The 14,695-nt window shown below is 38.5% G+C and overlaps 3 protein-coding genes across 7 annotated transcripts; 2 read left to right on the top strand and 1 right to left on the bottom strand.

Moving 5' to 3' along the window:
• Nucleotides 1-1,506: 1,506 nt before the first annotated feature.
• YSL3 (YELLOW STRIPE like 3) lies at nt 1,507-5,516 on the top strand. Of its 2 annotated transcripts, none has more exons than XM_008236461.3 (8): nt 1,507-2,220; nt 2,427-2,807; nt 2,920-3,092; nt 3,268-3,365; nt 3,464-3,598; nt 3,686-3,875; nt 3,993-4,107; nt 4,337-5,516. In XM_008236461.3, exons 2-8 carry the CDS (start codon nt 2,438-2,440, stop codon nt 5,263-5,265), a joined length of 2,010 nt encoding a protein of 669 aa, XP_008234683.2. In that variant the 5' UTR covers nt 1,507-2,220; nt 2,427-2,437; the 3' UTR covers nt 5,266-5,516. The 2 variants fall into 2 exon arrangements, with proteins under 2 accessions (XP_008234683.2, XP_088909672.1); XM_089053546.1 differs by having other exon boundaries at nt 1,863-2,220; nt 2,432-2,807.
• A 2,059-nt stretch (nt 5,517-7,575) lies between these two features.
• On the top strand, nt 7,576-8,801 carry LOC103333591 (cytochrome b5). The gene is made up of 3 exons (XM_008236458.3): nt 7,576-7,797; nt 8,180-8,246; nt 8,345-8,801. The coding sequence occupies exons 1-3, from the start codon at nt 7,711-7,713 to the stop codon at nt 8,593-8,595; spliced, it is 405 nt and encodes a 134-aa protein (XP_008234680.1). The 5' UTR covers nt 7,576-7,710; the 3' UTR covers nt 8,596-8,801.
• A 268-nt stretch (nt 8,802-9,069) lies between these two features.
• LOC103333590 (rab GTPase-activating protein 22-like) lies at nt 9,070-13,441 on the bottom strand. 4 transcript variants are annotated; one of them, XM_089053547.1, is made up of 6 exons: nt 13,012-13,152; nt 12,758-12,912; nt 11,529-11,664; nt 11,363-11,412; nt 10,676-10,729; nt 9,070-10,529 (listed from the first exon to the last, which is right to left on the bottom strand). In XM_089053547.1, the coding sequence occupies exons 2-6, from the start codon at nt 12,910-12,912 to the stop codon at nt 9,311-9,313; spliced, it is 1,614 nt and encodes a 537-aa protein (XP_088909673.1). In that variant the 5' UTR covers nt 13,012-13,152; the 3' UTR covers nt 9,070-9,310. The 4 variants fall into 4 exon arrangements, with proteins under 4 accessions (XP_088909673.1, XP_088909675.1, XP_008234678.1 ...); XM_089053549.1 differs by lacking the exon at nt 12,758-12,912 and having other exon boundaries at nt 13,012-13,441; XM_008236456.2 differs by having other exon boundaries at nt 12,758-13,055.
• Between the last annotated feature and the right edge of the window lie 1,254 nt (nt 13,442-14,695).

Consider the following 14,695-nt stretch of genomic DNA (forward strand, 5'->3'; position numbering starts at 1 on the left):
TGGTTTTTCGTGGGAACTCGGGTAAGTCTCTAGAACTGGAACTGACCGTTAAGATTCGGGCTCAAATTTCGGTGGTCAGACTGGCCTGGGTATTGGAATTGGTTTAGGCCCAGTTCTGCTCCACACGACAAAGCCAGGCCTGGATTATTGATCCTTCGGCCGATACATACTTGGGCCTACCAATGCTTATGGAAAAAATAAACAAGTTTCAAGTTCAAAACCCACTTTCTAATAAATAAATAAATATCTAACATAAATACAATACATACGTGGATTAGACCACTTGGTCAAGGTAATATTTCTGTCCCCTTACATCCGAATTTAATTCATTTTTCTAATTTTGTTATAATAAAAAAAAGTAAGTCGAAGATGAGCAAGTGTTTAGAAAGTAGAGAATTTCCAAAGGGTATTCAAACTTATTAGCTTTCTAATTTGAATGGTTGCGAAGAAGATAGATCCAAACTATAATCCATAATTTATTAGTTGTGGTCCCAAAATACTTATATTCCTTTGGCGAGGAACATCAAGTACCAGCTAGAGCGAATCTTAGACTTTAAAAAACAAAATAAAATAAAATTCACCATCAGTGAATCAGTGAATCAGTGATTGTCAAATAATCAAATAAATAAATAAATAAAATATCATGAAAATTGGAGAATATGCCTCTTCAGCCCTGCGCTTCGTGACATATACAATCATTATATTATACGTTGCTGCCACATATGATTCACCAGTTTCATTACCAAGATTGGTTGAATCTGTAAGCAACTTGTCCAACTACTATGTGTTGTTAACAAATATAAATTCCATGGATCATGTTGCCTCTTGTCATGAAAAAGAAATTAGGAGCCAATAAACCAATTAGATATCGAATAATGCTACTATTATCACATTTGTATATCACAATTTATATACCACCTTGTGTGACAGAAAGAGGCACATAAATTGATTAGAAAAAGAAAAAGTAAGAAGCAATGATACAAGACATATTGTAGCGTTACTATTGAAGCAATGATACTTTATGCCGCGAACACACATATAGAAAAAAAAAAATCTTATAAAGTGAAGACTGTACGCCACCAAACAAATAGTCATGATACACATTATATTGTTATTTAATTTTTAAAATGTGACTTTTTAATACGTAGTGAAAGTAGTGGAAAATAATTTTTTCACTAAAAAAACTGTGACATTTGGTTTTGGCATTAAAAAAAAAGATCCGTTTTATTTTCATCCCAAACACGTGTAATTAGAATGAAGATACTCTCCTGGCCTACCCTCCTAAAAGGAGCGTGTATCCAACCCTCCGTGAACATCAATTTGCCAGTGCGAATTGTGATTCTAAAACATCAAAATCATGGTTTGTCGTCCTGTGCCTGTTGGGGTTGTTGACCTGACCCTAAAGTCCAGTCCTTTATCTATTTTCATTTATTTTTTGGGGTCTATAAACGAAGCTCTGTCTTTTTCGAAACCCAGTGCGCCATGTTTAAGCCACACGCATAAAAGTAGACACACTTTCAAGGGAATGAATCACTATTAGTTCCAACACTCTATCCACCACTCCTCCTCCTCTCTCTTTCTCTCTCCCTCTCCTCATACAGATCATACATATAATGATTTGTGAAAAATACAATAAGGATTTGCTCTTAATGGGATTTTTCTTTTAGGTGCATTTTGAACATAACGTGTGTTAAAATGCAATCTTTCCTGTTTATGGAGTTGAAATTTGCTTCGTGTACTACAAAAACCTATTTTGTACTTCATTGTAGTACATGCAGACTTTCCTTAGTTTCATTTCTTGGTTGCTGCTCGACCATTTGATGCAATCATAATATAAATAGTAGACTTTTCCTGAGAGTTTCGATGCGCATGTGGAAGCCACAGCTATCAAACTAAAGACAGCATTTTTGTGGATTTCTGGGCTTTCACCTTTCTGCACTGGTATTTAATCCTATTAAATTCAAGGACTCTCTATTGGGTCTTGTGGGCGTTCTTGCAGTTTTGATCTTTTTGGAAGGTTCTTGCGAGTCAAAGCTGAGGAAAACCCACACCCCCACCCCTTCAGTTGTTTAAGGATTGTCAATGCAATTTGGAGGCTTGTAGATTGTAGATTGTAGATTGAGAAAGAAGGGTAGGTAGGTGTACAAATTTCCCATTTGTACATTTCTGAAATTTCGTCTCCTTTCAATCTCTGAAGACGCAGAACAAGAGAAACTTGAGGTAAAGATCATTCATGGGTTTGTGCGCTGTGTTTTCTTTCATTTCAACTATCAAATTAGTTTTTCAAGATTTTGACTGAACTGGAGTCAAGAATACATTTGATATCATTAACGGCTATTTCTTTGTCCTTTTGCGTTTCATCAAATTCTACACATTCTAGTGCGCTTTTTTTTTTTTCCTTTTTTCATTTGACTGAATTTGATCAGGAAAGGGACAAATGGGGAGCACAAACAATGATGAAAACGGAGAGATTGAGATGTTTGAGAGAGAGGATGGAGTTGAAGAGAATGGAGGCGAGCCAGAGGATTTGAACAGAATCATTCCATGGACAAGACAGATCACAATTCGGGGACTTGCAGCTAGCATAGTCATAGGCACCATCTACAGCGTTATAGTGATGAAGTTGAACCTCACAACTGGGTTGGTTCCCAATCTCAATGTCTCTGCTGCTCTTCTGGCCTTTGTATTCATCCGCACATGGACTAAGCTTCTTCAGAAGGCTGGAATTGTATCAACTCCTTTCACAAGGCAGGAAAATACCATTATTCAGACTTGTGCAGTTGCATGTTATAGCATTGCAGTTGGAGGTCAGAAAACTTTCCCGTCTTTCTGTTTTTTCACTATTTTTAAGGTACATGTTGATGCGTCTGTTTCATACTATTTAATTATTGGTTTTCACTTAGATATGTGACACTGCAGGAGGTTTTGGGTCTTATCTGTTGGGTCTGAACAGGAAGACTTATGAGCAAGCAGGTGTTGATACTGAGGGGAACACTCCTGGGAGCACCAAAGAACCTCAGATTGGTTGGATGACTGGTTTCCTCTTTGTTAGTAGTTTTGTTGGGCTGCTGGCTTTGGTTCCTCTCAGAAAGGTATGTTCTTTTATCCTACCGATTTTTCAGTAAGAAATTGCGAAGGCTTGTTTTAGGGAATAGGGATTCGAAGGTAAATGGGATTTTGTTTCTCAACTATGTAAATTACAAAGTTATTGATCCGTATTTGAATTTTAGAATATTGTTTGTTCATGCACTTTGAGTTGTTTTGCAGATCATGATAATAGACTATAAGTTAAGTTACCCAAGTGGAACTGCTACTGCTGTTCTTATCAACGGGTTCCATACTCCAAAAGGAGACAAGATGGCTAAGTAGGCATCTATTTCTATAAATTAATAAATTTTCAGCTTACTATCAAATAGAATTTGAGTTTGAAATAACTCTTAACATGTTGAGGTGGTTCTTGCAGGAAGCAGGTTCACGGGTTCATGAAATTCTTCTCAATGAGTTTCTTGTGGAGTTTCTTTCAGTGGTTCTATTCTGGAGGAGACAAATGCGGATTCGCTCAGTTTCCAACATTTGGATTGGCAGCGTGGAAAAACTTGTGCGTGCTCTATGTCTGCATTCCCCTTCTGTTTATCATATGATTAATCCTTCTCTAATCATTGATTACATGAATTGAATTTTGCAGATTTTACTTTGATTTCAGTATGACTTACATAGGAGCAGGAATGATCTGTTCGCATCTTGTGAACTTATCTTTGCTTCTTGGTGCTGTGCTCTCTTGGGGAATAATGTGGCCATTAATAAGGGGTCTCAAAGGAGAGTGGTTCCCTGCAACTTTATCAGAAAGTAGTATGAAGAGTTTAAACGGTTACAAGGTGTGGACTAGACATTCAAGTCCATTTCTTAATCAAGTTCTTACAGATTTAGTCGTATCGATTTTTGAATTCAAGTGTGTAGGCAATTGAGTCTCATGCATCTTCATGTTGCTGCAGGTTTTCATTTCCATTGCCCTGATACTAGGAGATGGGCTATACAATTTTCTCAAGATACTATACTTTACTGGCTCAAGCATCCACACCAAAATGAACAAGAAGAACCCCAAAACAGGTAATGGGTGACTTTGCATGATATTCGTGATGATTCTCTAGCTTAGCATATAGCCAGTTTACCATGAGCACCTCTTAGAGCTTCCCTTCTCTTATGGTTTAAAAGGAGCTGCACCTTCAGGTGCTATGAGTTTGTAACATAATTTGTATGTTGCATCCTGCAATGGGTGTCAGTGCCCGTAATTATCAAGCATTTAAGTTGAGTAAACTAAATCATCTCTCTCGTGCAGTTTCAAATAACCAGAATCAGGCTCTTGATGATCTTCGACGAAATGAGGTCTTCATAAGAGATAGCATTCCCATTTGGGTAGCATGCCTAGGGTACACCTTGTTCTCCATCATCGCCATCATAATTATCCCGCTCATGTTCCCTCAACTGAAATGGTACTATGTAGTCGTAGCCTATATTATCGCACCCTCTCTAAGCTTCTGCAATGCTTATGGTGCGGGTTTAACTGACATGAACATGGCCTATAACTACGGGAAAGTGGCTCTCTTTGTGCTTGCTGCTGTGGCTGGGAAAAATGATGGTGTTGTTGCAGGACTTGTGGGATGTGGTCTGATCAAATCCATAGTTTCTATCTCTTCTGATCTGATGCACGATTTAAAGACTGGTCATCTCACGCTTACATCTCCTCGATCAATGCTTTTAAGTCAGGCGATTGGGACAGCTATAGGCTGTGTGGTGGCTCCTCTGACATTCTTTCTCTTCTACAAGGCTTTTAATGTTGGGGACCCGGATGGTGAATACAAAGCTCCTTATGCCATCATTTACAGAAACATGGCAATTCTAGGTGTTCAAGGCTTCTCTGCCCTGCCCCAGCATTGCTTACAGCTGTGTTATGGTTTTTTTGCATTTGCCGTAGCAGCTAATTTGCTGAGAGATCTTGCTCCTAAGAAAATTGGTAAATGGGTTCCACTTCCTATGGCAATGGCTGTTCCTTTCCTAGTTGGAGCTTACTTTGCAATCGATATGTGTGTGGGGAGTTTGGCTGTGTTCGTGTGGCACAAACTAAAAAATAATGAGGCAGGGTTAATGGTTCCCGCAGTTGCTTCTGGTTTGATCTGTGGAGATGGGTTGTGGATCCTCCCTTCATCAATTCTTGCGTTGGCCAATATTCGTCCTCCCATCTGCATGAACTTCCTCGCAACCAAGTAGAGTTTGTGTGGAAGGAGAGAAATGTAGTTGTGTTCATTAGTAGAGTTACAGTAATAGTAATCTGCCGATGTAATTTCAGAAAAGTATTGGGAATTAGGGACAATATAGAAGTTCCCTGCTATCTATTTTCAAGTAATACATCAGATCATAATGCAGCATAGTAGATGACTAGATGGTGGGATTCTGTATCCTATACAAGCAAGTTGTATCACATAACATTTAGTCAAATGAATCATATGATTTTAAAACCACTGTAAACATAGCAATTCGATTCGAGCATAATGTTGTTGGATTGACTGTTGGTTTTGTGTAAATAAGTATGGTTTTAGTTTGATTGTCTCTTGCTTAAGCTATCCTTTGTCTTTGTGCCACTGCCAATTAAAACGACAAGGTTGGGATTTAAGATATTTCACGTCATTGATGAAATGAAGTGAATGTGCATGGTTTAAGAATGCTGTGAAGATGAAGATTAAGATGGACCCCCATATAATGGACAGTGGTCCTATTCCTATCATTTCAACGCCTAGGATATTGTGGTATGGAAGTAAATGGCCTGACCAGACCAAGTATGTTGAATGAAGCGGTTTGTGAGTAGCTAGGATCAAGGTTCTGCTTGTAAAAGATGAACACGGATATAATTGAATGATTCTGATGAATTTCAGAGCAGAGCAGGGCAGAAATCCATTTATGAATGAAAATTGAAACAGGACAATCGATCAAATACGAAATACAAGGCCCCTTGTTTTTGGACCACCCTTGTCCTTGTGTCGTGCGTCAACAATTTGATCTTGTTTTCTGCATGGTATTAAGAACCTTCTGCAGGCAGGCCTAACTTCGGTTCAACTTCAACTTGTGATGGCATGCGGTAGGGGTAGGCAGGCAGAGTTCTCAACCCCCACTTCCATATTTTCCACATTGACTTGACTTTCCACTGCTTGCTTTAAAAAAAATTGTAGCAGGGTAGACCCACATTGACATTGATGGATCAGCTTGGATCAAAGAGGTAACCCAACTCGGGCCCTCTTCATCCAACATTTTAGCATCACAACTTGAGTCCAGCCAGCCCAAGTTACGAGACCAGCAACCAAATAACAAACCTTCTTAGTGAGAAATTATTCTACAGAAAGCACCTCACATAACCAATTTGACAACTTTGACCGTAACAGCCAGCTTGTAGGCATAGGATACAAAACAATTTGTATAAACCAATCCAAATCAAACCTGTTATATTTCACCATTTGGTTTAAGACGTGGACTTGGGTTGCTCGTGTTTTTTGTTCCTCCCTCTCCTACTGTTGGGCCTTACATGATGGATTGACCTCATTGCCATTGCGCGGCCCAGGGCTGTTGTTTCCAGGTCCAGCCCTTCACTTTGATTTTTTTTTTTTTTGGTCAAGAGCCCTTCACTTTGATAGAACTCAATTCTGGCGAAATTCTATAATTAGGGTGCCATATATGAATCTCTCACGTAAACCTTCATATTAGTCATATGATCATTTTATTAAAGTGAAGTTACTATTAAGATGAATTATGTATGACACCCTCGCAAACACGACTCCTCAATTCTACCTCAGCTCATATCATATACAGAAAGAATGAACCTTTTATTATTAAGAGCAAACTAATACAATCAAAATAAACCTGCCAATACACAATTAATCAACTATTCTAGTTTAGTACAAACTAAGGATTATCTCAGCTAACCAACTACCTAACAGAATTGCCAAGTCAGCTGATGAGTCAGCAGGTTCCTATCATTACGTTGTTGCTTTTTGGGACGTGGGCAGCCATTTAACCCCACACCACACCCATCACAATAGTAAATTCCGACTACAAATAAAGCTCCGAAAAGTAAATGGGTAAATTATATTTTTGGACGTCGTTCATAAAATATGTAACTACGGCATTAAAATTGATCCAAAAAAACAAAACGTTTCAAAATTTGCTTCTCTTGGTTGCCAAATGCGAACCGGTAACGCGTGCAATTCGTAGCTTTGAGACACATGTACCCTTGAGGGTTAAAACCTTTCAATTAGCAAGGCTCAGGATAAGTGCGTAATTTCAACAAAGGCTAAGGGCTTTAAATTGCTCAAGATCTTGTAACATAAATGGCCCACTTAAGCATCGCTGACTTCTCAGACTGAGTACAAAGAGGAAGGACACACGGCTTTTATCTGGCGAAGCCTTCTCTGTCGCGGGTAAGCCACAGTCTTCATCTTTGTTCGGCCGTAATTGGGAATTTCTCTTTTATGACCATCTGCATCCCTTATTTGTTATAAGTATCAAGATGTTGTGCTTAAACCTTATATGGGTTTTTTACTAAAATTGTAATTTTTATCTGTGATTGTAGAAGCTGCGTATGTTTTAGCAATAAAGTTCTAGGCTTTGGTGTATAAATTTTTGTGGGATTTAGCGTTTGATGCTTTGTGTTTGGTAGCAGTGAAAATGGCTTCAGATCCAAAGGTTCACATATTTGAAGAGGTGGCGAAGCACAACAAGACCAAAGATTGCTGGCTTGTTATTTCTGGGAAGGTGAGATCTTTCTTGATTGGATTTTTGTTTCTCATCTTATAAAACTTAGTTCCCAGTTGATTAATTACTACTCTGTTTGGTTGGTTGCTGATAAAACCGAGGAATATGAAAGAACCCTCAACCCTGAAGAAATTGACTTTTATGTTTCTGCAATGTCAATGTTATTACTACTCTGTTGGGAAGAAACGGTTGTTATCTGTAGAATTTCTAAGGGATGGAACCAACCAAATGATTGTAATTGTGCTCGCCTGTGTTTTTAGGGTGTTATGTATCTCAACTTAAAAGCAACAATTTTCAGCTGACGATTGTATGCTAACTGCACCAGAATTTTTATGGATATATAACATGGCTGAGTTTTTATGATTTGGAATATCAATTTTAGGTGTTTGATGTGACACCATTCATGGATGATCATCCTGGGGGTGATGAAGTTCTGCTGTCTGCAACTGGTAAGGCATTCAGTTACCTTACCTTGTATGCTTGCCTTTTTCTCAACCTTAAAAGTTTGCATGGTTGATGGGATTAATTTTGTTTGATAACTCTGTAGGGAAAGATGCAACAAATGATTTTGAAGATGTGGGTCACAGTGATTCTGCCAGAGATATGATGGAGAAGTATTACATTGGAGAGGTTGATCCATCAACTGTCCCATTAAAACGGACTTACATTCCACCGCCTCAGGCTCGGTACAATCCTGATAAGATATCCGAATTTGTGATTAAGATTTTGCAGTTCCTGGTTCCCCTTCTAATCTTGGGTTTAGCCTTTGCTGTCCGTCACTATACCAAGAAAGAGTAGTCTTGCTTTCTACGTTGCCCCCATTTAAGGGTTAGTTATTGGTCCTCAGTTGAGCAGTTGAAAGTACAATTGCTTGTTTCACTTATGTCGTTGTTCATCAGAGAACTTTATAGTGTCTTTTTGGTTCTGGTCGCTTTCTAGTGTCTGTACGATATTTTCTTTGACTCTCTCGTTTCTGCAATCCTCTTTATAACTTGTTGCTGGTCTATGGTAGTTGTAGTTGTTTCAATTGCGTTTTTTGTGTTGTCCTGCATGAAAACAGGAAAAATAGGAAAAAAAAAAGGATAGTCATCTTTGTTCGAACAATGTATTGGTTCCTTGGGCTAAAACTTATGGCTGCCATGGAAACAAGGAAAAAAAAGTATGATATTAATTTAGCAGCATGAGAATGCTTGATGTATTCCTCATCCAGTATGGTACGTAATACTAATGCAGTCGTTTTACGTGAAAACTGTGACGTCTAAGAAAATCACGTACAAAGCAGTAGAACGGTAGAATACAATGCAAATGAATCTAATGTAGATAACAATGTCTTTTGAATGTTTGCCACCTACACTAGAGTACGTAGGCAGAGTGGCAAAATTGAGTATCACGAATGATTGGATTAAGCTTCTGGAATGCTTGCTTAACAGGAATGAAAAAGAAATTGGGACTTTGGCTGCCCTCATAGAACCGGATTTGATAACAATAAACTAGCTAGCAAAACATGCAGTCATCAGAAGGATGGCTCTATCTTGTCATGGAGGTTTACTACCAAGTAATGTGCATCATCAAGGAGCTTCCATATATCAAGTTGCCCAGACATGCTATTGCACTCCCTGATAATCTCGTCCATGCTGCTATACTTCTCTATTATCAGTTTCCTCTTCTGCAAAACTGAAGCTGCAATTGCATAAAGTAACAAGTCATCTGTGGGCGGGGCTCGTTGCCTTATCCTGCTCCATGCAGATTTTCCGATCCCGGCCCTTATGGCCGCTTGATCAGCCCACATTACCTCCCATAGGCATATTGTCTGTTCAAATGTCAATTCCCTCCTAAATAGCACAACCACCATCCGATAAACAAAAAAGCAATCCTCTGCCTGGAGCTTCTCCAAGTGCCTGTATAGGTGGGAATCCTTGCATTTAATAATTTTAGAAACAATACTCAACTGCCTTCGAATCCCCACCTCATCAAGCCTAAAATTATGTCGAGCCTTCTTCATGAAACCCACAAAACACCAGAATGCCTCATGATCCTCTGTCATTACAGCAGTTATAGGAGAAAGTAGATCACTCATACCCTGGCAATAACCAATTTCTGGGTCATAGAGTGCATACGCTTCAAGAATAGCAACCAGTCGAGCAGCATGGAAAATTCTACAAGGCTCCAGGTGATCGTAATCCTTCAACCCAACAGCCTCAGCAGAACGCCATGCTCTATCCTGTGAAACTTCAGCTTGAGATGAGGAGTACGGAATCCAGTCTGAATTAGTTCGTACAGCATCAAGGCGTATGATCCGCTGCCATGTGGCAAAATCCTCACTGCTTAACTTTGATTGGACTTCTGTTCTCGAGGGAGAAGATTCATCCTTGGAACTCATATCAGGATCATTATCTTCCCTTCCTTCACCTGAGGGGAAAGTCTGAATCACCTCAGGTTCTTCAGAGCTGTCTGAATCAGATGAGTCTGAATTTAGTACTTTGGCATCAGCATTTGTGTTTCGTCTTGAACTATCATCTCCATCCAACAATGCACTGGAAGGGTCATCTGAGTATTCAACATCTGGGATCCTTTCTTCACTAGAAAGGGAGTCCCTGGCACTAACCACATCCTCAGAGCTGGGAGAATCTGTATCCTGGGTGAAACTACAACTGTCCCCATTCAACTTAGAGCTCTCATTTATGCGCTTTATGAGTCGGCGGCACTGTCTGCGGAGTTTCTCATATTCCTTTCTGAAACCAAATATTGGAACAAACATACCATGAAGTTAGAAAGGCCAACGGAGTAGAAACAAAGAATTACATCAACTGGCGAAAACTTGCAGTCAACTTATGCACCATAGTAATAGGAAGCATTTAAGTGAACTTGGCACTAATACCTTTTCTGAGATCTTACTATATCCCGTTCTTCTTTCGAACTGTTTAAATCATAGCTGTTGAGATAGAGAAATCCAGTCAACATAGGTAAGTATGGTTTGGCCTCTTCCCAAATACAATTTAGGTATAAATTTGAGAAAAATGAAACAACATTACAATTTATGTGCAACACAGGAAGCAGTAGGTCATATGATAATGCAATAACGGAAATATTAGACATATAATCAGAGTTATAAAAAATAAAAATAAAGAAAGTACAATTTTGATCAAGTTCCGCTAGCAAATTTTATTTCCAAAACTAAAAGGAATCACATTAAAAATCTGATATGAAGAAAGAAAAAAAATACCCAACACAAGTTGTTTGAATTTCAAAGAAGTTACACTACTTAGTGTACGTACATAGAAATGATAAAGGCCAGACCGAAGTAAAGCCCTCTAACACAGAACTGACTCGTCATACAGTCACAATCAGTCAGCATGCTTGATTTGAAGATAAATAACATGTCTACAAGCAATCACTCAGATCCTAGGAGGGAAAGCCCATCCAATCCTCTCCTAGGTATGCCATACCAAAGTACCAGATGGTGAAGCTAAAATATCAAACAACAAGCAATCTCAGAAATGCAATGTAGTAATGTATTATGGTTATAGTTGTTAAAAAATTTTAAGTGGGTGTTGAGCATGCTTACACTCCAAGGAGGAATGGCCAAACCTCTGCCCTAATACTTGGATCAACTCCCTACATTCAGAAACTTTTAAGATAAATAATCTGAATGAAGGTGATAAATACTTGAACAATAGATCTGATAGCATTTTGAGAAGCAAACATATAGGACAAATGCGATAGTAACTCACTCCACTGCGAACTTTTTTCACCAACTTAACTCCACCATCGCGAAGCCTTCCATCTGGTGTAAAGAAACTTCTCCAGTGATGAGCTGCAAGGGCATGTTTTCTTTTCCGGCGGGACCAAGGTGACTTAAGACGAGTCCTAATATTAAAAAGAGTAACCAAGATCAATAATGGTCAATTTTTGAAGCCACCACCTATATTGATTTAATACAGGTAGCCAACAATCACACAACAAAATTAAAAAATTGAAGATACAATGCGTCCGTGTATGAATGAAAGGCTAGCATAGCATAAAGAAGTGGACTTTGCAAAGCATTTTGTAAGGTTGACACTTTCATGCAAAAAACATTCTTGCATAAGTGAAAAAGAAATTAGATCATTTTAAAACTCAGGACATTCAACATAAGCATGCAATTAAAGTTTAATATCTGAGAAAATGAGCTTGTTAGAGCAAATTACTTTCCATTAACTTTGGATGTACATTAATAGATACACACTATCTTTTCTTTAAACACCGTGCCTATGCGGCAGGACTAGACAGAAGGCCATCAATAAGGAATCATCAAAATACTGATAATCACAATAACATTGCAGTTAAATAGATTGACTTAGAATTCCCAAAACACTTTAAACCCCCCTAGCTGTTGAGAACACTAGTTAAAAGGTAAATTAGAACTAGAATCAGGTTTATCATGTCTGACTCATTAAGCCACTGCATTGTTTCCCATTGGCAGCAGAAAAACACAACCTCCCCACATTTATCTAATTAAAACATAAAAATCCAACTTGATTAGAAACCATGTCCCTGAGCCAAAAACAACAGAAATCTTCTAGAAGCAACCCCATACTCATATGAAATCATCCCATTTACGACTTGCAGCTATCGAACCCAGAACTTTTTTACAAAATCGAACTTAAGAAATGGCTAAAAGAAAATGAAAGAGGAACAACTCCCAAGGAAGCAACCAGAGCCCAAGAGTTGAAAAAAAAAAAAATTAAATAAACAAATCAAGTAACATGAAGTGAAAATTAAAATATAATTGATTGAAAAAGGCAACAAAATGTGAGTGAAGAAGGTGACACAGAAGAGCGATGGAAGTGAAAACCCCACTAAAACACTAAGATTGAGCTAAAATTGGTATTTAAAACATGAACTTGAAGTTTCCCAAGATCGGGATCTAAGAGCCGCAAAACGAAACAAAAGCTTTAGAGAGTTAAAGAGAGAGACTCACCGATCAGAGGAAGAACAATGAGCTGGTGAGGAAGAGGACACGACTAATAGAACCGAACGCAAATGAATCCACGAAGACGACGACGACGAAGATGAAGAAGGAGAGGAATTTGAACTCGAAGGCGACGAAGTGTGACTTCGTCGTAGAGCTCTCATCTATGAGTAATTTTTGTTCTTTTTCGTTAAATCAATAATATACTGTCTGTTCTTCTTCTTCTAGGGTTTGTTTTTGAAAAAAGTTCAAAGCTTTTTTACCTAGTGGCAGTGCAGAACACGGCCACCACCACAGCAAGCCCAGCCAAGGCCGTGACGGCGACGGCCACGTACGACGGAGCCGCCGACCATAACCCGCCTCCACCGGAGATGAGGCTTTTGCCGGTACCGGAGGGGATCATGGAGGTGGGTAGTAAATGACAGGAATGCCCTTGTGATCTGCTGCTTCTGCTCCTTGTTGCACAAGTGGGTTTGGGATTAATGGGATGTTTAATTGATTTACCCAACTGAATACTGGAAGTGTGAATGAATGAAATATTGAATGGCCAAAAAGAAAGCCAACTGCTTTGGTTTGCTTGCTTTGTTTTACTATGAAAGTCTTTTTCTTTGTCTCTCTCTAGAGCCCAGAGAGTGCCTCTAGAGTAGACCCCATTATAAAGAAGAGTGGGAAGAAGAAGAGAGTCAAGAGAAAAAGAGTGAAAATCCTACCACAATGGTAGCCATTAGCCATATAATATAGGTAGGTTAAGTCAAGCATTTCCTAATTTTCTTCTTTTACTGGGTATTGTATAGTGTCTACTTTTATACTCATACCTTTCTATTTTTTTTAATTTTTTTTATTATAAATATGTATCTTGTCACATTATTATGTTAATGGTTTATATGACTGATCAGCCCAATCATGTGAGATGGCGAATTAGTCAAATTAGATGCAAGGGTCCGGGACTCAGGGGCATTATTGATAAAAAATAATTCAGAGTGCATGGTGCCAAGCAACAAGACAATACAAATCAACAGAACTCTTTGGACCAAAAAGAAAAAGAAAAAGGAAAAGGAAAATCAGAGCTTTTATGTAGAGTCTCTCAGTCTATGATAAACAAATATTTGGGATCTGAGAAGTTTGGTATAGGGTGTCATTTCTATGCAAATTTAACCACAGCTTTGATTTTTTAGTTGGTAAAGTTCACCAAACCCAACCCACTGTCATTTGATTTGAGTGGTTGCTTCTTTCTTACCCCCTCCATTATTATACAAAAGGTACATCTCCTTCAAGTCACCCCTTTACTTTACTTGACCCTCGGCAGCATGCTTAACTTATTATTGCTCGCTCCCATGCTAAAATAAATAACAGTCGAAGTTTATCAGATTTCTTAATCACAAGCACTGTTTCCTTGAGCTGTCTGCATAGATTAAGAGAAAGGGTCAAATCCAGTCAAACTTAGTTGATTTAGACATGATTAATTTGCTTAAATTAGCGATAAAGAAAGAGCAGTGTGACACTTTACTTAATCATGATATGCATCATGCATGCAGATATAATAAGTTATAGTGCTCAAATTTGCAGAACTAAATTGTTAACTAACAAGGAAGTAAACTTGGCTGTGGAAAGGAAGGTGGTTTTGCAAATTATGGTCAACAAAATCGGCCGCAGAGCTTTTGGACATAGTCAAGAAAGAGGCGCCAACCCTATGAATATGATGTGAATAATAATGCATGCCTCTTTCACAAAGATATACCTTTAAGTGTCACATTTAATTGAAAATCTTGGTACATAACACTGTAGTAGTTTTAAGAACAAGCTTGCTTTAAAGCCATATCTGCATATGATATGCAACGGTTCAGAGTCCACAGACGAAAACATGTATTAAGAGCAATTTCCTTTCATAAAAGAGGAAAAGCAGGAATGAAAAAAGAAGGGAAAACGATGGTTAGTGGAGAATATGCT

Source organism: Prunus mume, linkage group LG5 (assembly GCF_029339155.1).
Source record: "Prunus mume cultivar Tortuosa linkage group LG5, ASM2933915v1, whole genome shotgun sequence".
Lineage (NCBI taxonomy): Eukaryota > Viridiplantae > Streptophyta > Magnoliopsida > Rosales > Rosaceae > Prunus > Prunus mume.

What these genes read in the sequence shown, in the direction of transcription:
- YSL3 (XM_008236461.3), top strand. Translation starts at nt 2,438, where the DNA reads ATGGGGAGCACAAACAATGATGAAAACGGAGAGATTGAGATGTTTGAG. An exon ending in AGAGTTTAAACGGTTACAAG is followed by an intron (nt 3,876 to 3,992) that starts GTGTGGACTAGA and finishes ATGTTGCTGCAG; the next exon opens with GTTTTCATTTCCATTGCCCT. An exon ending in CAAGAAGAACCCCAAAACAG is followed by an intron (nt 4,108 to 4,336) that starts GTAATGGGTGAC and finishes TCTCTCGTGCAG; the next exon opens with TTTCAAATAACCAGAATCAG.
- LOC103333591 (XM_008236458.3), top strand. Translation starts at nt 7,711, where the DNA reads ATGGCTTCAGATCCAAAGGTTCACATATTTGAAGAGGTGGCGAAGCAC. An exon ending in GGCTTGTTATTTCTGGGAAG is followed by an intron (nt 7,798 to 8,179) that starts GTGAGATCTTTC and finishes TATCAATTTTAG; the next exon opens with GTGTTTGATGTGACACCATT. An exon ending in AGTTCTGCTGTCTGCAACTG is followed by an intron (nt 8,247 to 8,344) that starts GTAAGGCATTCA and finishes ATAACTCTGTAG; the next exon opens with GGAAAGATGCAACAAATGAT.
- LOC103333590 (XM_089053547.1), bottom strand. Translation starts at nt 12,912, where the DNA reads ATGAGAGCTCTACGACGAAGTCACACTTCGTCGCCTTCGAGTTCAAAT. An exon ending in CATTGTTCTTCCTCTGATCG is followed by an intron (nt 11,665 to 12,757) that starts GTGAGTCTCTCT and finishes TTTTAATATTAG; the next exon opens with GACTCGTCTTAAGTCACCTT. An exon ending in ATAGTAAGATCTCAGAAAAG is followed by an intron (nt 10,530 to 10,675) that starts GTATTAGTGCCA and finishes ATTTGGTTTCAG; the next exon opens with AAAGGAATATGAGAAACTCC.